At 37.6% G+C, this 26816-nt stretch overlaps 1 protein-coding gene across 2 annotated transcripts in view; it reads right to left on the reverse strand.

Moving 5' to 3' along the window:
- The window catches only part of PHKA1 (phosphorylase kinase regulatory subunit alpha 1), a 132150-nt gene extending 106527 nt beyond the window's left edge, over positions 1 to 25623 (reverse strand). For both annotated transcript variants that reach the window (XM_045839350.1, XM_045839349.1), the window contains exons 1-7: positions 25184 to 25623; positions 24155 to 24313; positions 17464 to 17511; positions 15415 to 15583; positions 8996 to 9078; positions 4416 to 4496; positions 658 to 756 (exon numbers count right to left, since the gene is read on the reverse strand). In XM_045839350.1, coding sequence (XP_045695306.1) covers positions 658 to 756; positions 4416 to 4496; positions 8996 to 9078; positions 15415 to 15583; positions 17464 to 17511; positions 24155 to 24313; positions 25184 to 25261 — 717 coding nt within the window. In that variant the 5' untranslated portion in view covers positions 25262 to 25623. The remainder of the gene's footprint in view (positions 1 to 657; positions 757 to 4415; positions 4497 to 8995; positions 9079 to 15414; positions 15584 to 17463; positions 17512 to 24154; positions 24314 to 25183) is intronic.
- Positions 25624 to 26816: the final 1193 nt, after the last annotated feature.

Here is a 26816-nt window from a genome sequence, read left to right on the forward strand (position 1 = left end):
CATTTAAAACTGGGACAAGTGAATGTTTCAGAGCCACTATCAAGAACACTCAAAATCTCCTGGCTGGTGTAGCTCAGTGGATTGAGCACGGGCTGTGAACCAAAGTGTCACAGGTTCGATTCCCAGCCAGGGTACATGCCTGGGTTGCAGGCCATAACCTCCAGCAACCGCACATTGATGTTTCTCTCTCTCTATCTCCCTCCCTTCCCTCTCTAAAGATAAATAAAATAAAATAAAAATTAAAAATAAAAAATAAAAAAAATTTAAAAAATAAAAAAAATTTTAAAAAATAAAATAAAAATTAAAAATTAAAAAAAGAACACTCAAAATCAATCATCCCTTATTCTCCTGTTATACCTAAAAAAGGAAATACTCAGGAGCAGGGTACATAAACTTGATATGACAACACTGAAGGATCCCATATACTATAATGGGATCCCTTTATAACTTTGGGTGAAAAAACAGGACTTTGATTTATGTTACTGCTAATGTTATATCAAGCTTATCTCAGTATAGAATGTTTGATAAGTCATTTTTAGCACATGGTAATAAATAAGATTATGTATTCTCAATCAGGTTTCTTTAATTTAAAGTCCTTCCTAAATCTGAATCTAGGTTAGAATAAAATTTTCTGTAATGTGGTCCATTATTTCTTACCTGGCAGTGCTGTACTTCATCAGCAAGTACGTGAATAACTGATTGGGGCCCACCTTTCACACCAAACAGATTCAGTTCATCTAATGCTTCCAGGGCTGCCTGTGAGGAGCAAAGAAGGAATGGTTAATGTCAGTATTAAAAAGATATTTATGCATTGTATCTCAGTATCATAGCAATGCACATAATGTCATTTTAAGTATGTTCAGCAGAAGATAAAATACAACTAACATTCTTTTTTAAAAACATTGTGCTTATTCATTTTTCTTAGATAGAGGGGAAGGGAAGGAGAAATACAGGGAGAGAAACATCCATGTGTGGTTGCCCCTCACGTGTCCCCTGCTGGGGACCTGGCCCACAACCCAGGCATGTGCTCTGACTGGGAATCAAAATGGCAACCCTGTGGTTCACAGGCCTGTGCTTAATCCACTGAGCCACACCAGCCACAGCTACAATTAACATTCTTTATTCCAAGAGGCCTTTGAGTTGTTCTTTTCCTCTCATATTATCCCAGAGACAGTTAAGATGGAGGTTGTAGCCATCCTTTCATGATAGAAACCCTCAACAGATTCAATATAGAAATAACATACCTCAACATAATAAAGGCCATATATGACAAACACACAGTTAACATTATACACAACAGTGAAAGACTGAAAGCTTCTCCTCTAAGATCAGAAACAAAAAAATACTCTTACTGAACATAGTATTAGAAGTCCTAGCCAGTGCAATCGGGGAAGACAAACAAATAAAAGGAATCCAGGTTAGAATGAAAGTAAAATTGTCATTATTTACAGATGATACTATCTTATATGTAGAAAACCCTAAAGACTTAGCCAAAAAACTAGTCAACAAATATAGTAAAGTCGAAGGACATAAAATCAGCATACAGAAATAAGTGGTGTTTTTGTACACTAACAACAAAACATCTGAAAAAGAAATTTTTAAAAAATCTATCCCATTCACAATAGCATCAAAATCAATAAAATACTTAAGAATAAATTTAACAAAGGAGGTGAAAGGTCCTAAAATTTATATGAAACCACCAAGGACCTCAAACATCCAAAGCAGCCATGGGGAAGAAGAACAAAGCTGAAAGCCTAACACGTCATAGTTTTTAATTATATTACAAAAATACAATAATTAAAATAGTATGGTATAGGCATTAAAATAGATACATAGTCCTGGCTGGTGTAGCTCAGGGGATTGAGTGCAGGCCTGCGAAACAAAGGATTGCTGGTTCAATAACCAGTCAGGACACATGCTTGGGTTTCAGGCCAGGTCCCCAGTAGGGGGCGCATGAGAGCAACCACACATTGATGTTTCTCTTCCCTTCTCCTTCCCTTCTCCTCTCTCTAAAAATAAATAAATAAAATCTTTTGAAAAATAGACACATAGACCAATGGAACAAAATAGAGAACCCAGAAATGGACCCTTGCTCTTATGGTCAATTAATATTTGACAAGGGAGTGAAGAAAACTCAGTGAGCAAAGGCTAGTATCTTTAACTAATCAATAAATCATGTTGGGAAAATTGGATAACCACATGCCAAACAATGAAATTTGATATCTATCTTATACTACTAATAAAAATTAACTTAAAAAAGATTAAACATAAGATCTGATACTATAAAATTCCTAGAAGATAACACAGGGAAGAAACTCCTTTATGTTAGTTTTGGCAATGATTTTTATAGATGACACCAAAAGCATAAGCAACTAAAGCAAAACTCAACAATCGGGACTACAGCAAACAGTGTATGGAAAGGGTCATCACAGCAAGCACAACAATCTGGTGAGGCAAACCACACTTTTTTTCTTTTTTAATCTTTTATTTTGTCTTTTCTATTTCATTTTTCTTGTGTTCCTGTTTTTCTTTCATATCTCTCATTCTCTCTTTCCTATTCTTAGTCTATGTTTTCTCTTTTCTATTCTTTTTTTCAGTTTTCCTTATTTTTATTTTATTTCATCTATGTTTTTTTCTATATGTATTCATTATTTTTGTTATTGTTTCTTTCTTTTATCTTCCTTTTTTCCTTTCATATACTTTCCAACTTCTTTTTCCTTCTCTAATTCTTTTTATTATTTGTCTTTTATTATTCTTTCCTCTTTTTATTTAATTTTTTATAGTTTTTGCTAGAGTATTAGTGACTTTTCATTTCTGATTCTTTTCGTTGTTATTTTTGTTGGTGGTGTTGGTTTGTTTATTTGTTGAGTTGTTTTCTGTTTTCTTTTGCTTTGGATTGTTTTGTTTGGTCAGTACATGTACAACCATTTGCATGATGTGGTTGGAGCTGAGCCTCAACCAGCCTGACAATGAAGCACACCCATGAATGGGACAACAGCAATCAAGAAACAATTACAGCCCTGGCTGGTGTGGCTCAGTGAATTCAGCACTGGCCTGTGAACTACAGGGTTGCCAGTTTGATTCCCAGTCAGGGCACATGCCTCAGTTGCAGGTTTGGTCCCCAGTTAGGGCATGTGTGAAAGGCAACCGACTGATATTTTTCTCTCACATCTATGTTTTTCTCTTTCTCTCTCTTCTTCCTTTCCCCTCCCTAAAAAATCAACAAGCATGTTCTAAGGTAAGGACAAAAAGTCAGATTACACAGGAATATAGTAAGATTTTTTAAAATAAACTCAATTATCTGTACCAGTTTGATAATAAAAATACATTAAAAGAAAAAAGGGATAAATATTTCTAGGTACAAAGTTCCATTTATACTTACTAATTCAACCACATTAATTATATAGTTGAAATTTCCTGTGATGTTATTTTTGGTTTATTTCATCTGTCATTCCTGGAAGTGGTTTTTATCAAATTATCACCTTATAACTGCTTCTATTTTGACTGGTATTTCTAATATATTTTGTTTTGTATTCATTGAAACTATATTCCAGATCAGGCTTTCTCATTTCAGGCTGTGCCTTTCACAACTCTATCTTGACCTTATTTGTCCTCTTTATTCCATATAATACTATTTCGCTTTGAATTCTACTCCATTTGATGTTTACATACATAGTCACCATGTTTTCTTTTTTGTTTATGTTGGCAAGACTTTGCCCATTTTTCTATTTTTAATATTTCTCTATCAAATTGTTATGTTAGAGCTCTTATAGGTAGTATAGGCTGAACTTCCTTTTTTTCTCTTTTAAAATCAACCTGTGTTTTTGCCTTTTGTTAGGAGAAACAAATTAAGTCATGCATATCGATCATTATAATAGATATGTTTTGATCCTATTCTTGCTATCCTATTTTATGCCTTCTTGCCTATTCCAAATATAAGAGCTGTAACTGAGGCAGTAGCAGTGGGAAAGAAAAGATAAAGCCAAGTGGAAAGGTAATGATGATGATAATGATATGGGGGGGTGCAGGAGAGTGTGAGTGGTAGAGGATTGAGAAATGGTTTCCTGATATCAAGTTTTGTCAAATGGTGTACAGAAGGATGAAAGACCTTCTTTTGTTTTTTGTGTAATGGTAGAGATGATGAGTTTGGTTTAAGATATGTTCTCTGAGTTCCTTGTGAGATATGTAAGTAGAGATATGCTACAAAGCCAGTTTGGATATATAAATCTGGAGCTTATGGAAGAAGTCTTCACGTACATGTTCATAGTTCTATGGGAGAATCTGAATTTTGCCTGTGATTTAAAAGAACAATTCATTTGATGATGGTCCATATTCATGTTAAGCCTTTATCTATGGCAAAGATGTAGCAGACTTCCTTCCCCTGTACCTGGTATAAACAAAGCAAGAAAAATTACCTTTGCCATTCCAACTGAACTGGCATTCAATTCCGAGATCCCTTGGTTGGTCTTGTCTCCACGTTCCCATATACCAAAGTCCTGGCATAAAATAAGCAACATTCCATTAGAAAATCATCACTGCTAAATGCTTACTAGATGCACAACTGTTAAATAAAAGGCACAAATAGTAGCTAATTTGCCATACTTATGCTTATTAAGGATATGCCAATGAGTTGGGCTGCTCCCACAGATATTTTCCCAGGAACTTTAAATTCTAGGATGGCATCCAAGAAGTTGTAGGACTCCCAGACAGTTTAATTGTAGTCAAAGTGTAATTAGGCCTTCTAAATTTCCCTGGCCAGTTTCAAATTCAAACATGTTGTTTCCTTCTCAGACCCTTTCACTCATATGTTGCCTGCCTGCTTCCTTTCTTTAATACATTTCCTCCCCAGCATTTTGTTTCAGAGCTAGAATGACTTCTTCATAAGAAATCATTTACATAATGCTTCATCAAAAATTTTGCTTGTAATCCCTGGCCCAGTACCAGTAACTTACTGTCTTCCCTTCCTTCCCCCACACCTTCCAGCCAAATAAAATTCCAAATTAGCAAGTAGATACTACTCTCTTTCTGTCCTCCCCAACTTTATCAGCAGACTTCTAATGGTCTGCACAGAGAATACCAGCATCAAATACTAAACTTTGACATTGTGGAGTAGAGCTACCTTGTGTTTTTATCAGAGGTCAAGCTTTCCAGGGTCAATCAACTAGATTAGAGTGAACTATAGCAGGGAAATATACCCAGCTCCCTACACATTAAAGTTCTTTAATCACCTTCCTGGCCAGAAAACATTCAGGAAATCAGCTCAAAGTAACTCAAAAAGCAGGTAGTAATGAAGTGGAAAAAAAGATTAAACTTTAAAAAATAAGATTCATAAAAACTTGTTTTCAACCTGGCATATGAGTCTTAGATTAATAAGAAAATCACATGAATTGGTTCCAGTAGAAAAGTATGTTATCAATCAAAATAGGATAAAAAACAAATATCTCTCTGTCACTAATCCCTACAGTTTAATGTAGTTCATGCTTTTTAGATTTTTTAATAGTGTGAATCGGAAAACTTTTGACTCAAAGGGTCAGACTAATGATCATGGTGGGAAAAATATGCTCTTGGCTAGAATCTCTCATATCATCATTATCAACAAAAGTAGCTAATTCCTACATAGAGCTCACTATGTAGTTAGATAATTCTAAGTAATCCATCTAGAGAGGTACTTATCAAAATTTTCCATCAAAGCAGATACCCAAGGAGCCTAGGAAATGGAGCCTAAGCCACACCTTGGTATTTTACCTTAAATATCCATTCTAATTTTACTCCATATTAGCATTGACAATGCACCATGCACTAACCTGTGAACGTTACACTACTATCTTCCTTAATCATTATATTTTATAGATGATAAAACTGAGGTGCAAAGAGAGGTTAAGTGACTCACCCAAGGACACACAGCTAATAAGTGACAGACCTGGGATTAGAGGCCAAGTCCTCTCACTCCAAAGCATACATTCTTAACCATAGTTCTATATGGCCCCTTGATAATATAAAGATAACAGTTAAAATTACTTTCAATAAGCTTTTTATTTTGAATAACTGTACACTTTCAGATAAGTTACAAAGATAGTAATAGTTCCCATACACCTTTCATTCAGCTTTCCTTAATGTTAACACCTGACATATCATAGTACAACTGTCGAAACTAAGAAATTAACATCAGAACAATACTAGTAACCAAATTATGGACTTGATTAGGATTTTACCACTTTTTCCACTACTTTTTAATGTTCCAGGATCTAAGCCAGAATACCATCCTACATTTGTTGTGCTTCCTGAGCCTCTTCCAATCATTTATAGTTCCTCCAGTCTTGCCTTCCATGACATTGACACTTTTTAAAGATTTGTGGATTAGTGGTCAAATATTTTATAGATTTCCATCAATTTGGGTTTGCCTCATGTCTTCTCTTGCTTAGACTGAGGTTACACATTTTTGGCAAGGATACTACAGATATTATGCTCTGCCCTTCTCAGTGCATCATATCAGGGGGCACACAATGTTATGTTTTATCACTGGAGATGTTAACCTTCATCACTTGGTTAAGGTGGTGTCTTCAGGATTATTCCATTCTACTGTTACCATTTTCCAACTTATAATTAAGTATCTTGAGACACTTTATGACTATAAATATCCTGTTTCTCTTCCAACACCCATCCACTAATGTAGCATTGTAAACCCTGAGAAAGAAGACACCTACTAAGAAGAGCTTCTGATAGCTAACTGGGTTCAAATTAAAAAACAAAAAACAAAAAACAGAGCCTAGCAGCCATTTCTACGCAGGGGCCCCTCACTCAAACTTCTCTTCAGGGAGAAGCCTGCACTGAACTGCCTGCTTGCACTGTTTTCCTGCCATCTGAGCCAGCCCTTATAAAGAAGTTCCTAGAATCCTATTTCAACCAATAGGACTGCGGCTTTCCCCATCCAATTGGAGCTGCACAGCTCTGATGAACCAGAGTGACTCTATTCTGACCAATCAGGACAATGCCTTTTGGACCAGTCAAACTGTGAGGATTTGGAGTCCTCATGTGCATGAGGGCAGACCAATTGGGGGCCAGAGACATGGACTTACATCCACATAAGCCAGCTCCCCTCTGGCTCTGGGAGGTACTTTCTCTTTCCACCAGAGCTGAAGGCTGCATTTTTCTGGTGAGCTGAAACACTGAAGATGTCTGGCAGGAGACCAATGCAAGCCAGAGCAGACTGGCACAGAAAGGAGTTGACCAAAGCATGGTGGGACAGACCAGTGCAGTGCAACGCAGAGGCAAGGAACAGAGCAGAGTCATCTGGCCAGAGAAGGGGCTGTCCCAGTGCTGCCTCACAGTTGTCCTGTTTTCACAACTGTGCTTTTTCATAGACATGCTGTACCACAATTGAGCTGTTCTGCACTGAATAAAGTTTCCTTCACTGCATCCCAAATTTGGGATTCCTGTTGGTGTTGAATTGGTGCCAGTGGCCATCAGTTGACAGTATCCATTAGTGTGATTATTGCCTGCAAGAATTATTAGTGGTATTTCCATGGTGATTTTCTAGTTCCTTCATTACCTCTGTACTCATTAATGGCCATTCTTCACTAAGGAAGAACTGTCCTTTCTCTCCCATTTACTTATTCAGTTGTTTATATCAGTACGAACTTATGGATATTTAGGTTATTCTCTGGGTTGTAATAAAATGTTATTATTTATTTTCTTGCTCAAATTGTTTCAGTTTTTGCCTTAGGGAGTTTTCCCAGGTTTGACCTGCCCCATTCTTTTTTGAACACTTCCTCACTTTTGTCACCACATGATACTCCAGTCTCATCTTGTATTTTCCCCATATCAGTCCAGGAATCAATCACCTCTCTAGGGAATTCTGCTTTCTTTTATTACAGAATGATAATTATAATCCTAGACTTGAGCAATGGTGCTCATTGTCACTGTGGTGTCATTGTTTCTAGGTCCTCTCACTGAATAGAACTTGAAAATATCCACATGCACACATGCAGGTGCATGCAAACACATGTACATACACATATACCTCAGACATATTATATTTATTTCTGTATGTACCTTACATCACTTTTCACACCAAATCTCTAAGCTAAAGGTGTAGGAAGGTCAGCCATATTTATCCCATGGCTAGCCTCACCTGCCCCAAACTCAGTTCTTCCCTAGTTTGTGCAGCAAAGATTAGAGTACCAGAAGGCACAAATATCATTAATTCTACTGCTGCAACCCTTAGCTGCAGTGAAGAGGTCAGAGGACCCTGAATTGCACCCTGGACCACAGCAGGCCTATGGTATCAGAAGGCAAAGAGATCAGTCAACAAATAATGTCTGCTTGCATAAAATATGTATATGTTAGACTTAACCTTCTGGCAAATATGGAGTGACAGGTTCCAGATTTACCTTCCTACCTAAAACAACTAAAAAAATTAAATAATTAAGTTAAAAAAACTGGACTATTTATGATATAGCCATTTTCAATACAATGAATATGCAATGCATAACAGTGATCCCTGACAGAGAAAATGTTAAATATTTTATGATTTAATATAAATTTACCTCATATAATAGTTATAAGAAAAAGTAACTAGTTTGTATAGTAGATATTGAATCAATGTTTACAGATAATATTACACACATGACTAAATATTATTTCTAAGTAGCTAACCAACCCATACTACTCCCTAGCCATCTTGCTCCTATTCAAGACCATAAGTCATTAGAATAAAACTACAGTTTAGCCCCAGACTGTCAAATACATACCATCAGATATTGTACAGTTTGCAAGAAAGGAAAGCATAGTATCTTGACTCTCTTGCCTCTGTAACTCCCTTGGGAAGAAGGTAAACAGAGGATGACAGATGTTATCAAAGAAAAAAGCTGAAGGCAATTTTTGCCAACAGTCTTATAGATCAGTTCACTGTAAGGGGCAGCATTAAAAGATAAAATGGATTATCCAGAATTTGAAAAACACCATGTTTAAAATACATTCCCAAATGAGTACTTACAGCAGTTTTATATGCAGCTTCAATGTAAAACACAAGGTTCTGAATGAAATTGACTTCATCTAGGCTGTGGATGATATGAAGTCCTGAGGAAAAAAGAGAATAAAGATATAGAGTTGGTCAATGATCACTATAGGTTTTAAAGGCAGCTACAGTGACTACGTGACCCAACCATTCCCAGGTAATTCTACTTCTGCTTAGGAATAAGTGGAGGTACTTTGATTAAGAACCATAAAAATAAGATCACAAATCAGTTTTAGGCTAATCTTCAACTAAGTGAGATAATAGCATATTTTTAACATGGAAGAATTTTAACTATTATGTGTAGGTTTTAATAGAAAGTCTCAGGCTCCTAATTCTATAGGTAACTAATTCATAATGTGTCTAAATGTCAAACCTAGGCATCTGGAAAAAGGCAAATATTTCATAAAAGAGTTGGAAAGAGTCTAAATACTGAGCAAGAAGTAGATATATATTATGATTCTCAGGAGAACTTAAATCCATTCTTTTTGGAGTAAAAATGAGAATTATTCTAAATATAGGCTATACACAGATAGTTACAGCATACAATGGAGTACTTTGCATGAATCACCCACCTACTTTTTACAACATCCCTAAGAGGGAGGTACTTCTGTTTTCTCAATGAAGCTCAGAGAAATTATTTGGCTAAAGTCATGTAACTAATAAATAGGACTCAATTGACTATCAACTTCTATATCACTTCAGAGACTGAGATCCTAAGCAAGATGCTACACTGCCTCCCAATATGTACAGTATAATCCATTTTTGTTTAAAAAGTAACACTTCTCACCCTGACCAGGTGGCTCAATTGGTTGGAGCATTGTTCTGTACACCAAAAATAGTTGCAGGTTTCATTCCTAGTTGGGGCACATACAGGAAGCAATCAATAGACATTTCTCTCTCACATCGATGTTTCTCTCTCCCTTCCTCTCTCTCTAAAACCAATAAACATATCCTTGTGTGACAATTAAAGAAAAAAATAACATTTCTCTCCTCTCTCCTTCCCCATCTCTTATTTTTATTGAATACCAACAGGTAGACAATGCAAGTCTTCCACCCAGAATCACATCACTCCCACTCTGTCAAATCTCCTCTCTGAAGGAAATAAGTTTTACCAGTTTCCTCTGTATCCTTTCTGAGATACATTATGCAGTATAAAATTTACACAAACAGTAGTACCATACTATGCTGCACCTGGCTTTTTTCATTTATGACTTGGAGACAATTTAAAGTATATCTGCCTCATCGTTTTTAACAGCTACACAGCTTTCCACTGAATGCCTACTCATATAACCAGTTCATTAATGAAAGGCATTTAGGTTGTATCTAATCTTTTATCATCACTGTCAGTACCACCATGAATATCTGTATATTTATATATCTTTGTGCTCATGCACCAGTATATCAAGGTAAATTTTAGAAGTAGAGAGGGGAGGGTTGGGTGGGTGGGCTGGATTGGGAGTAAAAGGGAGAAAACTGTACTTGAACAATGATTAAAATAAAATAAATTTTTAAAAAAGGAAGTAGAATTGCTGAGTGACAGATTTATGCATTTTTTCCCCAAAATTTTATTAGGAAATTTTTCAACAAACAAAAGAAATGAAAGATTTTTACAGTGAACACCTGTGTACATACCATCTGGATTGAACCATTAACATTTTACTATAATATTCCATCACATACCTCTCCATCCATCAATCCATCTCATTTTTTGATATCTGTCAAAGTAAGCTGCAAATATCAGTACACTTCTCCATAACTTTACCATGTGTATTAAATGTTGATAATTATTACTAAGTTATTACACAAAGAAGTTGCATAGTTTACATAACAGCACTGCCTGTTCTCTAAACCACATCAACACAAACTTTAATAAGTTATTGATCTTCACCACTCTAATGGATGAGAAATAGAATATCCTTGTTTAATTTGAAATTCTTTTATTATGAATAAGGTTGTGAGTCTTTTTATATGTTTGTAAGTCATCTGTATTTCTTTTCCTATGAACTGTTTGGTTGTGTCCACCAATTTATATTGAATTGCTGGTCTTTCTGTTATTGATACATTAATGAATATTAAGAAAGTTAGCTTTTTGGCCATCATATGTGTTACAAGTATTTTTCTGGTTTTTTGAACCTTGACTTTGTTTACAGCACATTTTTATTCTCAGAAACTTTTATTTAAAAGTTTTATCCCATGAATGTTTCTGGTACTTTTATAGTTTCAGTTTTTATATTTAAATCTTTGATCTATTAGCAGATATTTTAAATCATATAACTGTAACTTCAGAACTAAAAAGGACCATATGATCCATATTATCAGACTGCAAGGTCCTCTTGAGCCATGGCTTTGTCAAAACAGTAACCACACCACAGGATAGCAGCAGGTCCCTGGTTCCTTTTGAGCTGCTTTCCCAGGGCTAGAGCTTAGAGGAAGTGAATCTGTGTAAGTCTGTGCACAAGTCCTTTAAGAGGAATTGCTTGGTACCCCAGAAGGCCTCCGTATCCCCCAGCCTCAATCCCTGCTGGTTTTTACAGCCAGAAGTTATGGGCGACTTCTCTTCCCAGCACTGGAACCCTGGGCTAGAGGGCATGGTGTAGGGCTGGGAACTGTTGCTCCTCAGGGGGGAGCTCTGCAGCCAAGATATTCCTCCCCATTTTTATCCAACACTGGTAGGTGTGGGACCTGCCTACTCCATGTGTCTGCCCCTCCAACCAGTCTTGATGTGGCTTCTTCTTTAATTCCCTAGTTGTAGGACTTCAATTCAGCCAGATTTCAGGCAGTTCTGAATGATGGCTGTTTTGTAGTTTAGTTGTAATTTTGATGTGGTTGTGGGAAGAGGCAGGTACCGCAATTACCTATGCTGCCATCTTAACTGGAAGTCAAGTATGCTGATTCTATTTTCTGCCAACTCAAATCTGTTAAGATCTTCTAGTAAATTTTTCATTTCAGTTACAATGATTTTCAACTCCAGAATTTCCATTTGGTTCGTTTTGATCTCTTTATCAATATTCTCTATTTAATGAAATACTTTCATCACATACTCTTTATTCTTTAAGCACAGTGTCCTTTAGATTATTGGACATTTTTATAGTAACAGCTTTGAAGTCTTTGTCTCCTAAGTTCAACATATACTTCCTCTCAAAGGCAGTTTCTGTTACCTGTTTTTACCTTGTGTTTGCTCAGAGTTTCCTGTTTCTCACATGCCTCATAAATTTTGAAAACTGGATATTGTAGATAGTATGTTATAGGAACTCTATAGATACCAATACCTTCCTCCATGGAGGTTATTTTTCTTGTTTATTTGTTTAGTGACTTGGATGGACAATTTCTGTGAAATTTATTTTCTCCACAGTATGCAGCCTCTGATGTTGTTCCTTAGAGAGTATATGTAGCCTCAGACCTGCACACTGTCAGCCCAGGAAGAAAGTGACTTTGGTTTTAGCTACTGTCTCTTTCCCTAATCTGTTAAGTGTCTGCCTCTGCCGCTATACCCAGTTGTTTATCTCTCCTGGTTACCAGGTGATTGCTCTATTATTTTTACAATGCCCAGAGGCATATACTGCTCCATGGTCTCACCCAATTAAAATAAGGCCCCATTTCAGGTGGTCTTTGAGGCCAGTCTTTGACACTTCTAACCCTAGGAGGACTTTTTTTGGATCGACCCTTTCTCCTTGGCTCTCTGTTACAACTTCTAGATAGTCTATGAATTAGCTTGTTGCTCTTCTTGAGCTATCAGCCTCCTCTTGATTTCTTAGAGCCAAAATGTCCATTGTTTTTGTGAGTGCCCTTAAGCCTGAACTCTTCCACATTCTGTTCCAAATAGTAAATTTTCTTGGGAAAAGCAGTGATGAAGCCTTCTGTTTTTATAGCCTGCTACTATGCTAGTAGCTAGTAGCATGGGGGGAGAGGCAGGTGGGTCAGTACTCATATATTCTCAGCCTGATCTGCCTAGGGTTAAACTTCTACTCCACGAGTGAGACTGGGGGTTATGAAGAGAGTTTCTGACCTCTTAGTTATTCTTTACTAGACTACAGTTTCTTCAACTCATGGTTGGGGAGAACGAGAAATACTGGCAACCTGCCTCTCTCAGGAAGATCTCATAGCTCTAAAATGGGAGCTAGGGAAGAGGGAGACTTGTACCCTTATCCACAACCACCTTGAATGTTCTTTTGTCATGGTGAGTTAGGGGCAGGAAAGGGAGTAGATGGTGACCCAAACACCACACTTTCTCACTGCTGTCACCAAGATTTAGATTTCCTTGAATAAATGACTCTCTACTAACTCTACATCCTTAAGACAGTTCCCAGTGAATTTAAGTGGTTGGTTTTTAAAAACTTAATTTTCACTACTTATGGTTATTTTGCTGGGGAGAGGGTCTGTGGAACTCTTCATGCCACCATCCTGTGAGTTGCAGTCAGCTTCTGTCTAAGCCTCTCACTTAAACAAGGTTCAGATTTTTAAGAATTTGAAAATGTGAAGAGAATTGCTAAATTTTCCATGAAGATCTTTCATATTCTACCAATAAATTGTCTCTCACATCCATCCATTTCATCCTAAAGATAACTGCCTTACATAAGTTCTCCATCATTTCTTACCTAAAGTATTTCACTAACCTCCCAAGTAGTCCTCCATCTTAATTTTCTTCCTCTCTGATCTATCCTCTATCTACTAGAGTTAATTATCTAAAACTTTCTTTTAAAAAGATGTTATTAATTTATTTTTAGAGAGAGGGGAAGGGAGGGAGAAATGGAGAGAAACATCAATGTGTGGTTGCCTCTCATGCACCCCCTACTGGGGACCTGGCCCGCAACCCAGGCATGTGCCCTGACTGGGGATTCAACCAGAGACTCTTTGGTTCACAGGCCAGTGCTCAATCCACTGAGCCACACCAGTCAGGGCTAAAACTGTCTCTTAACTATACCTTGAGGGGCTCTCTACTGACTACAGAATAAACTCCAACATAATACACAGACCCTTAAACAGCTAGCCACAACTCTGTAGCTTCACCTTTTTGCCATTTTTCCAGATCTGTCTTACACTCTAAACATAGAAATACTTTTCAAACTTCTGTACTTCTTGTCATACTGTTTCCTTCCCTTTTCTGACTGGTGAATATCTACTTATCCCTACTTATTTCTCAAGGGCCTGATTAAAAAATATCCATCTTATTACAAGCACCTGTCAGAGTCAACTCATTGAGTTGAAAATCAAATTTTAAGTCAGTAATCAAGAGATGACATTTGTTGAATAAATGAATATGTCTCTTATAAGCCTCTTTAGTATATTTCTGTTTCTTTTCTAGGCTCAAAATGAAAACTCACAAGGGATACTTAGATACTTTTTGCTTTGAAAAAAAAATTCCAGAGTTGGTATTGAAAGAATATTAGAAATGGAGTTATATCTGTGATTCTATTTTAAAAAACAAAACCTAAAAATATACTTATTCAGAGAGAAACCACCCCTCCAAAGAAGGGAGTATATAGGTAGCCATATTATAACTTTAAGAAAAGGTTACTCTGCCTCTGAAATGTGTGTTCTGGATGGGAATAAAAGGAAGGCTTTATCACCAAAATACATTTATGCAAGAAAAGGAGAAGAGTATTCTGAAGTAATTCTCACCCTGAATGGTTTTAGTACCAAGTAGCTCTGTAACTAGATAGGGAGATTAAAAAATTACAATGTCAAAAATGTGGTATTATGACAAGTGCATTTGCTTTACCTCAGGACAACATGGGAAAAGTCCTGTTTAATTTACAAATTGATTATCATCATATTTATTGTCTTCCTGAATATAGGATAAATAAAAGGGAATTATGTTGGTTCTTATGTTTTCCCCTTTTCAGGTAAAGCATCTAAAAGTAGTAACAAAACCATACGAAAAGGGTTATTATTCAATAATAAAAAAATAAACATTTGAATTCTGACTCCTAAGTTAATTCCCTTAATAAAATTTAGAAGCCCATAGAGAGATGCCTTGTTTATAATATATTAATAAAGAGTAGTACAAACTAGGTGATTTAATTTATATTAATACTAACTATAGGCTTGTCAGTGCATAATATGAGAACAAACAATAAACCCTAGTCCTTCTTCCCCATCTCATGGTATCTGAGGACTAGTAAAAGATAAAAATACTCATCTAAAGGAAATCTACCCCAGATTTCCTGGTTCTCAATTTAAAAATACTAATTAGTATCCCAGACTTGTTTCTCAATGTAAAGGAATACCAACCAGATCTCAAAAAATTGTTTCTCCTTGTACAATTTTCCAAATATTATGGTTCCAATGTGCATCCTTGAGCTATGTAAAGAGCTATTTTGTTTTCTGGAGAAGCCACCTGTGGTAGAGCAAGTGCTCTACAATGCTGTGGGCCCCAGTACTTCTGTCCTTGTACCAACCTGAGGCAGTCATTTGTGCTAAGAAGAGCAGATATACAGAGGTGGCATCCAACTGCAGGTGTCCCCACTGGTCATCACCCACTACAGTGGCACAGGTTTTAGTGTTGTACTTGGCATGGAGGCTATCCTTGGTACTCTGACTGTATTTGAAGGATTCTACTTTATCCACCTGAAGAAAACAAAAACAGTTAAAGACGGCTATGCAGAAAAAGCAATCCATATACAATACTTCTATAGTACTCTAACTGAAAGACTTAGTTACTGAAACTTAGATTTCATTATGTGTGCATCTGATATATGATATTGGGTTGGCTAAAAGTTCGTTTGTTTTTTTCTGTAAGATGGCCCTAGTAGTGCTTCAAACAATTTTGTTAAATTGTATTGTGATGGCTGTCATATTAGCATTCATTTTCAAAAACTTATTAAAATTGGTCAAGTTTTATGTAGCCATTTTAATGTTGAAGATGGAAGAAAATATACAACATTTTTGACATATTATGCTTTATTATTTCAAGAAAGATAAAAATGCAGCTGAAATGCAAAAACATTAGTGCAGTGTATGGAGAAGGTGCTGTAACTGATTGAACATGTCAAAAGTGGTTTGCAAAGGTTCATGCTGGAGATTTCTTGCTAGATGATGCTCCATGGTCAAGTAGACCAGTTGAAGTTGATAGCGATTGAATTGAGACATTAATTGAAAACAATTAACATTATACCATGTGGGAGATAGTCGACATACACAAAATATCCAAATCAATAAAGTTATTGGTGTAAATGTAAAAAATGTGTCTTTTTACTTTATGGAAAAAACTAAACAAACTTTTTGGCCAACCCAATATTATACCTTTAAATATGTTCATTAAATTAGTGAATTTAAACCTATTTGATAAGGTAGAAAATTCAAATATCTCAAATACCAAAGAAAGTAGCAAATCAGGACAAAAATAAGAAATGATGGCTGTGAGATAGTCCAATAGAGAGAGCACTAGTAAAAAAGGTTAAACTAGGCCGAGTTGGTTTCTTCTTATTTTAGACTTGTTGAATGCCTGTGAATGGTTATTTTATTAGTCCAGGCCTCAATTTCTCCTTCTAATAAAATGTAATACTGGTTTCAAGAAAATCAGTTCAGATTGAAGGTGTGCAACTTTGTGTAAATCTCCTAGGATAAAGGGAAAACACTTTTTTAAAATGAAACACTTTTGAATATAAAAAATATCATAAATAACCTAAAAGATAAAGCACAGACTACTAAAAGTTATTTGAGGTTTGAAACAAAGCATTGATAACCATAATGTTCTGGAACTCCTCAAATAGGCAAGAAAGAGACACTCAAAAGAAAAATAGTCAAAAGACCTAACAGACAATGTAACCGGGAGAAAAATGCAAAGTTTTTAATCTACACATGAAAGGATGCTCAACTTAATTCAAGATCAGGAGAATGCAAATTAATGCAAGGAGATGTAAGTCCTTGGCTCCTCATCTCCAATCACAGAATCTGAAACACTCCTAAAGGGTTTTTTCCCCTAAGTTTTGCATCAAAATTCATTTTGATATAGGGCTATTTGTAGTTTCTATTTATTTTATTAGTGTGAAAATGCATGTTTCCCTACAGAGAGATTAATGTTTTTGATAATAGAGTGCTATTCTGGACCTGCTGAGGACATACCATACTATATGGTATACATGCTGTAATGCCTTTTAAAATCTGAAAAATTCTTATTTTTAAAATTTACCAGGTCCCAAGGGTTTCAGATGAGGGCTTATAGAAGAATTGTATCATCATTTACTCAATATAGAGTAACTACATGTACAGCAATGATGAAGTATATTAAAAAATCATTTGTAGAGAAGTAAAGAAAAGACTAGAAGGAAACATTCCAGTAGTAATTGGGTGGTAAAATCATGGGTGACATTTCCCCCTTCAATTCTACAGCTTTTCTAAAATTAGTGAAATTGAAAAAATATGTATATATATGATATAAACACTGCCTAAGGGGTGAAGATAGTACTACAATGTGCTTTTATTACAGAGGGGGCTGTTAACAATACCTGTCTGATCATGCAGTGCAGCAGTCCCCTCATCAGTTTCACTACACTCTGCAGAAATAAATGGAAACAAGAGTGTTATAAACATCCCTAGGTGCAGGAACACTTACTCAGCAACCGCTGTTGGTACATGACCTTTTGAGGACAAGTAACCCTATCCTGGGTTCCTATTTACATGGCATTTACTTTATAAGTACACAGAAGAGCAGATTGCAGCTAAAAGTGGAATCAAAAGCTGCAGCTGGTGACTCCTCCAAGTTAAAAAGTCTAAATTCTAACACGTTTATGTAAAACTAAGCCAATCAACTTATTAGAGGACATTTCACCTGGAGAAAATGTGTGAGTCAACTCAAAAATCATAAAGCCATGAGGATATTCTAAAATATATCCCATGGCTTAGAAAAGCCAACATCATCACGTTCACTTTTTTCTAAACTAGCCAAGACTTATCTTCAAGAGTCCACAGAAATATTTATCTGGACGTTTCCCCTAAAGAATAAAATGATCATCAATTCAGAAAAATTATAAAGAGCAATTGTTAGTACAACTCAATTCCTTTTCCATGCAAAGAAAAAAAGAACAACTTCTTAAGTCATTATTTCCCTTACTAGGACCTGGCAATTTCTAAAGTAATTTTCTAATCATAGTACCTCAAAATTTTGATTACCAACTATATAGTATACTAGTTGGTATAATATAATACAGTCATAATAATTGTATTTAATTATAATATAGTGTAGTAATACAATACTATGATACTACATGATCCTATCTTATCCTATCCTATATTAGTTATACTAAATGACACTAGAAGGGCCCATAAACAATGGCATGGATAAGCAGTATGTTTTGAAAGAACATCACCAAATAGCTTCTCCATTTCTCTAAGTTTTCTGTTTCACAGTCCAGAAGAAATACAACCAGGTTACTCCAGGGAATGCTGGCTCAGAGGTAGCTTCAGGACACCTCTGCAAAATAATCTACTTTAAGAGACACATTGTTCTGATAGTCTTTCAAAACATTCTAGTGATAGGCATGATAAGAATAAGTACCTATTAATTATGCTCCAAATCTTTATGAAGGATTTTATTGAAGGAAAAATAAAAAGTGTTTCCTTGGGAGAGTAGCTTTGTAAAGTAATTTCTATCTATAAATGGTCTCCTCCCCTTACAGATGAAGGAGAGAGAGAGAGAACATGATCTTGTCACCTTTTAAATCATGAAGCATTTGCTATAAAGTAGTGAAACTGACTGCAACTCCAATACGAAAATATCTATCATTACTCTGACCCTAATAAAAGACATTGTCCTTTAATATACCCTGTTACAGAAAGCATTAAACACAGCCCTCTCACTCTGTGGGGAGACTTTATTCAATTCTGAATTATCTACTACATGTTACCACATACACACAGGTTTCTATTACATCCTTTCAACCCTCTTTATCATCCAGCCCTGCTATTCCCACCTACATTTAATTTAAACAGAAAACCTAGGGAATCATGGACCTAGGGGAGGATTCCTGATTGCCATCCATTTTCATCCTCCTGAAACGGCTGTTGTCAGCCATTTCTGTCCTCAAGTTGCAACTTCCAAGTCAAGATAGGATAAAATTAGTAGGAAGCATGGGGAGGTAGAAATAAGGGGAGGTATCTGGATTTTGTATTCCCCTAAGCTGGACATACTCTGATTCAGGTGCTAGGCGGCATTAATTATACATGTATTCATATCCCAGGGCTTATAAGCACACCAAGTGACACCCTCCTCTCACCTATTCATTTTGAGGATATAGATCTATGTACTTGTGAATTGATTGTGTGAGGGTATATAACTATGTACAGCCATGTCTATATAAGTATTAGTATCTCTCCCTCCAGGTTTATGTACAATCAGATACTTTTTGAGTGTCTAAAATATTCAAAATAATCTACCAGGTTTTGTGAAACATAATGATAAAGGAGACAGGACAAACCTGTTATTTTAAAAAATACTACACTACAACCATGTCTACCTAACAATTCTTAGTTATCCTTTAAAACCCAACTCCTCTGAATCTTTCCTTGCCTTGTTCAAGGAAATTGGACACTCCCACCTCTGTGTGTTCCCACAGAACTTTGTACTTATATCCTCTATATATAGTATGTATAGTATCCGTCCTAGTGTTTTGCAACTATTTGTTTATATATCTGTCTCCTCCATCAAACTATGAACTCCTCAAGAAAAGGGAAAGGGACCATATTCAGAAATACACCTTAATCCCTGGCTGGGGTGGCTCAGTAGATTGAGTGCCAGACTGTAAACCAAAGAGTCCCCAGTTCAGTTCCCAGTCAGGGCACATGCTTGGGTTGCTGGCTAGGCCCCCAGTAGCGGGCACATGAGAGGCAACCACACACTGATGTTCCTCTCCTTCTCTTTCTCCCTCCCTTCCCCTCTCTAAAAATAAATACATAAAATCTTAAAAAAAAAGAAATATACCTTTAAGTCAATGGACTAAGCAGGTTGTATTTTGAATACATATATATTCCATGCCTGCAAGTAACTCTCAAATTGTTTGTCAAATAAATTGTGTGCATGCATGTGTTTAAAGAGAAGGAAGGTACAAATATGACAAAATGTTAACAACTAGTGAATGTAGATAAAGAGTATTTGCTAATATGTTCATTTTACTTTTTCAACAACTTTGCTGTAAATAAAGTGGAACCTAATCAATAAAACAAACATGCAAGCAAAATACAACCAGAGACATTGAAATAAAAAAACAAACTAAAGTTACGGGGCGGGGGATAATGGGGAAGGGCAATCAAGGAACATTTATAAAGGACTCATGGACAAAGCCAAAGCAGGTAGGTTCAAGGGTGGGAGGCAGGGATGGGTGGGGCAGGGGAGCATGGTAGAGTGAAAATGGAGACAACTGTACTTGAACAACAATTAAGAAACAGATAATGGAGTAAAAAAATAAAATATAAATCCTAAAAATTTTCAAACATAAAAATTCAGAGTTAAATATAAACATTTTGTCCCATTTTATTTTTGATATCTATTATAGGACCTGACACATGGCAATTACATGAAGTCTGCTAAATGAAAAATGGAAAACAAGCACAGACCATAAGTAATTTAGACACTGCAAGAAGCTAGTCCTGAGAAAGAAGTGATCACTGAGTGGCTTATGAGGACAGGAGCCACAGAAAAAATGGGACTGATGCTGGGCTTTGAAAGGAGAGTACTGGCTCCGATTAGACGAGAACATGTCTCACAAATGGGAGAAGCAGCTCATAAAAACATTTGGAGGTGGGAGTATCCATGGAGGAAAAGTTTGAAAAAGACTGAATCTAAAGTCATTAGACCGAAGTTGTAGTCATACTGCCACCGAATTCCAGCCTGCTTCAATCCCTTTACTTGTAAATTATGGAAAATAATATCTAACTTACAGAGTGTTGTGAAAATCAAATACTAGTAATTACAGGGAAGTGTGTAGCACAATGAAAAGTACTTACACAAATGTAAGATATTTTTATTAAGGAATTGTTAGATTCATGAAAACTGATGTGGCTGGGACTGGGGGTCTAATGCAGGATACCAGCATGACATAATATTGTTTAGGAACAAATCCTTGCCTATCAATCCAAAATATTAAGATATTTCTTATTGGAAAATGAGAGCCACAGATAGAGAATGGAAATGATATAATTTAAGTATGGTTTTCACAACAGTGTTAAGTGATCAAGGTTTAGACTAGAGTTGAGGCGGAGTGGATGGATTCAAGAAAAAAAATTATAAGAATCAACCAACTTTGGTCTGCATGTATCCAAAGGCAAAAGGGACAAGTTAAAAATCACCCTAAAGGCAATATTTTCAAACACTGTTTTATAGAACACTAGTCCAGGAAATTCTGAAAAGATTGTAATATACTTGAGGACATCAAAGGCTATGAGAAATTATGGAGTAAAGAAACCTGCTGTTTAACATAGCCCTAAACTTAACTGACCTAGTATTCTATGGAACACACCATGGGAAATGCTGTACATGACGGTAGCCAGGTGAGCAGTATACTGAAGACACCAATAAGAGAAAATGGAATGTGTAGTGAGTTGTTGTTGTTTGGTAGTCCATTTTGTTTGTTTTTAACAGGAAAGCTGGCATTTCAGACATAATGAGTTTGAGAGGTTATAAGATATGCAGGGGTAACTGATTAGAAGACAAATGAAAATCAGCGTTTGACATTGAAGTGAGGTCAGAGTAAAGATGAAGCTTTGGAAGTCATTCTCATAAAGGTAACAGTTAAACTCATGACAAAAGATGAAAGACTACACAAAGAGAACAAAACTGAGGCAGAAGTAAAACTGAAGGCAGTCAAAGAGCACTCTCTATTTGTGTGACTATTTATTTTTATGGGTGTGAGCCAATGTCTATGTGACTAAGAGAAGAGGGCATTTGAAAAACATATATGTGCATAATTCTATTCTCAATCTAGGATAAGAGAGTTACCTAAACCTTTGTACCCTTTTCAACCAGAATTCTCTTTAGTTCTGACATTTCTCAAAGTGAAATCAAGGTAAGAGTTGAAGGAAGGGTAGAAACGATTAACAATCAATGGTTTGAGAAAATCCACAGAGTAATGGGAAAATCTGTTTTAAATTGACAGTAAATGGGAATTTATTCCATGGATTATTGGATTTAATCTATACTCATTTATTGTCCACAGATCAGTGGTATTATATCTGGCTGTACTTTAGAATAACCTGGGTAGTTTATTAAAAATATTCATGCCTCCTGGGCTCCACTTTAAGAAATTTATCTAAATTGTTCTAGGGTGGGCTTCAGTAAGGGTTTTGCTTAAAAAGATTACTAAGTGATTCCATAGTACAGCCAGAGGTCAGAACTACTCATGTAGATTAGGGACAAATACAGTTCACTACCTATTTTTGTAAATAATGCCTATTAGAACATAACCATGTTCATTCGCGTATGTATTGTCCCTGGCTGCTTTTATACATTAGTGGAAGACCTGAGCAGTTGGGCAGATACTACATGTGACCCACAATGCCAAAAATATTTACTGTCTAGCCCTTTGCAGAGATGGTTTTGTGATCACTGCTCTGAATTAACTCTTGAGTCAGGTTTGAGGAAAAAAATTAAAATTTTAGAATTGCCAGAGAAACGTTTCTTTTTTGAAGATGTTCCCTATAGCTATAATGTTCTTGAGACAAAGTTATTATTGAGGTGGTATGAAAAATACCAAATCAGTACAAGAACAATTTTAGGGGTTATGTAAAAAAATTATTTAATGGAGCATTACAATTTTAGAATGAACAATTCAATCTTTCCCTAAATTTTTCCCCTTACTCTGTTAAAGCAGAGCTTTCTACCTGAGGCTCATAATGAAAAATGTCAACTCTGCAGAATGATTGGTCAATAAGGAGACATTAGATTTCTTCTAATAGTATTGAAAAAATTGGTCAAATTGTACCAAGTATGGAATTGTGATCCCACTGATATTAACTGCTAGCAAAACAAATAAAACACTGAGATCAAAATAACAAAGCATTATAGTAAGTAGTATGTAGGATTTGGGTGGCGGCAGTAGGGAATAGTATTACAGGTGATTTTTTAACACTCCTCTAAATTTTCCAAGTTCATACAGTGGTTATGCATTATTTACATAAGTCATAAAAATATTGATCTCTACTTTCTGGGCTAAAGTAAAAACTCTGATAACCTTTTTTTGTGATGGGCCTAAGCACTTCTCAATAATGACTTGAAAGAACACCAAATGCCTGCTATTGCAGAAGACAACACAATGAAACTTCCCTATTGCCAAGGACTGCAACCCATAACATGGTGGTGCCCTTAAAAATAACCAATTTCAATATTCTGATTTATAGATGAATACTGAAGCTAGGATTGCCTGAGTCTGAGGGACACCACTTGAAAAAGTGGCTGGTATGGAGAGAACCTTAACCACCATGGAAAAGAATTCACATATACCTTACAACGACAGCAGAGTATCTCACCATTAAGAGTCCCATTAGCCCCGAATAATGTTTCTTGGTTATTCAAAAGGACAAAGCACCCTGTATTTAAACAGTTTTAGAGAGGATGCTTCTTTACAGAGGGGAAGGGCCTTAAAAGTAGGCTTAAAGGCCTCTGTTGACTCCGACCTTACTTTACTGTGGAAGAGGGAGGAGGAATAGGCTGAGAGTGGCCGCAGGTATAAAAATCAACAAATAAACAGTCTTTACTTGTGTCTTAACTGGGAAGGTCTGCCAATTTGTGTCAGTTACTGTGAAACGAATACTACTATCATTTTCAAAAATGAAGTAAAATTATATATACCTGCCACCAAACATTCTTCTCAATGAGAATAAATATGCTGGATACTGCAAAATACATGTACTTATGAAGAGGACTACACATTTTAGCAAAGATTCCAGGATAGTATTTTCCACTATAACAGAACAGACTGTACGTACTTTCCCAGAATCAGCAAGTCTCAAGTTTCTACTACAAAAAAAAAAATCAGTACAATACAGGAATGATTTTTTGAATAATTTTAGGAAGGTGGAAAAGAAGGCAAAATGCAGTTCTCTTAACTCGTATGGGCTAGGCTACGTTTCCTTCACTCTCCCCCCACAAACCCACCCCAACACACCACCACACAGCTCCAGATGTGTTTCTATTCTTATTGTGAGTACCTGCTCCAGTTCATAGGCCTTTGCCTTATCCTCATCTCGGTCTGCGTTCTTCCGATAGGCCAGGCCCAAACCCCACACAGCCAAGATGCTGTACACGTTATCCCGGACCCAGGCATCTTTCTGATCATAGCTGGCTGGAAGCAAGCCAGTCACTGGATTCTGCAAGGCCAAGAAAAAGAGGGCAGGCAGGTAACCACAGGATGTTAATATTAGGAAGCACTCTTTCAAATGGGATACTTAGGGACTTTGGTCTTATTTCTACTTCCCCAGCCTGGAGTATTAACCCCTCTTCCTCTGACCAAGTGCAAGCAAATGTTATCTTTTTTTTTTAAGATTTTATTTATTTATTTTTAGAGAGGGAAGGGCGGGAGAAAGAGAGAGAGAGAAACATCAATGTGCGGTTGCTGGGGGCTGTTGCCTACAACCCAGGCATGTGCCCTGACTGGGAATCGAACGTGCGACATTTTGGTTCGCAGCCCGCACTCAATCCACTGAGCTACGCCAGCCAGGGCTTTTTTTTTTTTTAAAGATTTTATTTATTAAAAAGCAAATGTTATCTTGAATAAGAGGAAAGAGCTGTCTGAAGACTTAGAACTCTGACGTGTGGGTATTATGAAAAGAAAGGCAGTGTTTTATCTTTCCCATTAGAATGAGCTACCAATGATAAACCAACATTAAATAAGTATTTAAAATATAATTAACAGTATATACAAGGTACCTCAGATTTTCACAATAGTCTAGTCCTGAGATAGCTAAACGTTCCCTTGCTTTCTCTGATAGGAGGGGAAGGAGATGATGCCCAAACCTGGGGAGGGTTGTCAATAAACTTCAACACTTCTTTTCAACTCTGTCGCCTGGAACCCAGTTGTGGCTTGCAGGCAGGGGGCTCAGAAGCCATGACTCAGGGCCTGTGGCTAAGGGTGCCTGACCTAGGGGACATGAGAACCTGCTACACACACACACAGGTTCACTCAGAGTCTCCTTCACACTGCACACATCCTCGTTGATTACAGGCGACACTTAATTTACCTGATGGCACAGGATGGTCTGATGCACCAGCCTAGCGTAGCCATCCAGCCGGACCCCCGAGTTACTCCGGCTCCTCATCGTGCCACGACTCCAATACCCTCAGAGAAACAGCCCGGGTGCCGCAGGGGCTTTCGGTCCTCCAAGGAAGGTGACTCCCACGCAGTTGCACCCTCGCTGTGGGAAGCCCGAGTGCCAGGCCCCGGCAGGGCACTGCCAATGCTCAGGCCTCGGGCCAGCTGTCTCGGCCACGGCGGCCCCTGGAGCCCACCACAGGCTCGTGCGCCCAGCCTCCCGAGGGCGGTTTCTCCCAGCTTTACACCCGTCCGTCCGGCCTTCACGTGTAGCTCAAGCAGCCTTCGCTCAACTCCCGGAGACAACGCGGCCCACAGCCTCACCCCGCGGCCCTCAGACAGCTGGTCATCCGCCACGGCACCGCCTCCACCTAGCTAGAGGAGCCACAAGCAGGAGGCGGGGCGGGCGCCTGGGGTCCTGGCAGCTGCGCGCAGTTCCCCTGGGACTCGCGGCCCGCCCCGCCCCGCCCGCGCTGGTCCTCTGCGCCCCCTCCCACCCTGAGGCGGAGAATGTGTCACCGTAGGCAATGTGCTTTCAGAGGTTTATTTTTGACGCCTCGAATGAGTATTTCAGTTTTCCACACTCGCTGTGCAGTCAGGATGATGATGAGGCTGTTTCTTTTGGTTTCTTCTGCTGAAGTAGTTTTAGAAACCCCACGACTTCAAACCTAAAAAGAAAGGTGCACGTTTGCGTTCAAGGCCTAAAGAATTGGAATTTCCAGATTAGTAATTAACGGGTCTTTACTGTATTTTATACTTTGGACTAAAGGCACAGATTAAACACCTCTCTCCGACCCAAACCAAACGCGAAAGAACTCCTTCAGGTACTTGATTTCCGCAGAAACTGTTGAATCGGCGGCCTTGGAAAGGCGGGCACAGTGGTGCGCTTTGAGGAAGCTGGTGACCCTGCAGGAACCTGGGCTGGGGTGGCGTGGAGAGTGGTGCCTCTGGACAGCCTTGGTGGGCGAGGAGCTGAAAGGTTTTATAAGTGCTCAGGAAGGCTCCCTCGTGCTCATGGAAGTCACAAGGCCAAGGCAAGAAAGACGCAGCTGAAAATGAAGGGTGGAAAGGGAAGTTAGAAAAGAAACCTGCAGGTAGTACTGATCACTGCGCACCGCGCCGAGTGTCACGACCCCCGGGCTTTTGCTCCCTGCTTTTACCACCCCAACCCCCACGTCTTGATCTCCGCTCATCCAGAAACCCTGCAGGTCTTTCCAGGCTCCGTTTAAATACCGCTTGCTCTCTGAGTCGCAAGGTTAAGAGAATTAGACTTTTCAAGTCCCAACTCCAATAATTTGTGATTCTACGCCTTCCCTAGCCACCTCATTCAGGCCACAGTGATTTTGCATTTTTGTTTACCATTTTATTTCTCTAAATTTAGTCTTTTCTAAGCTTACTCCATTTCAACTACCACCCTCGCCTGCTCCCAAATTAGCATAAAGTTAGCCACCACGGAGGAGCAAATATTTGCTAATGTTGATGGTGAGAAAGGAGGGAATGCTCAGTAATACAGTTAGACACGGTGATACACGTAGGATTCTCAAACAAATACTTTCCATTTC

This window comes from Phyllostomus hastatus, unplaced genomic scaffold, assembly GCF_019186645.2.
Source record: "Phyllostomus hastatus isolate PE091 unplaced genomic scaffold, TTU_PhHast_1.1 phas_contig_30, whole genome shotgun sequence".
NCBI classification, from domain to species: Eukaryota; Metazoa; Chordata; class Mammalia; order Chiroptera; family Phyllostomidae; genus Phyllostomus; species Phyllostomus hastatus.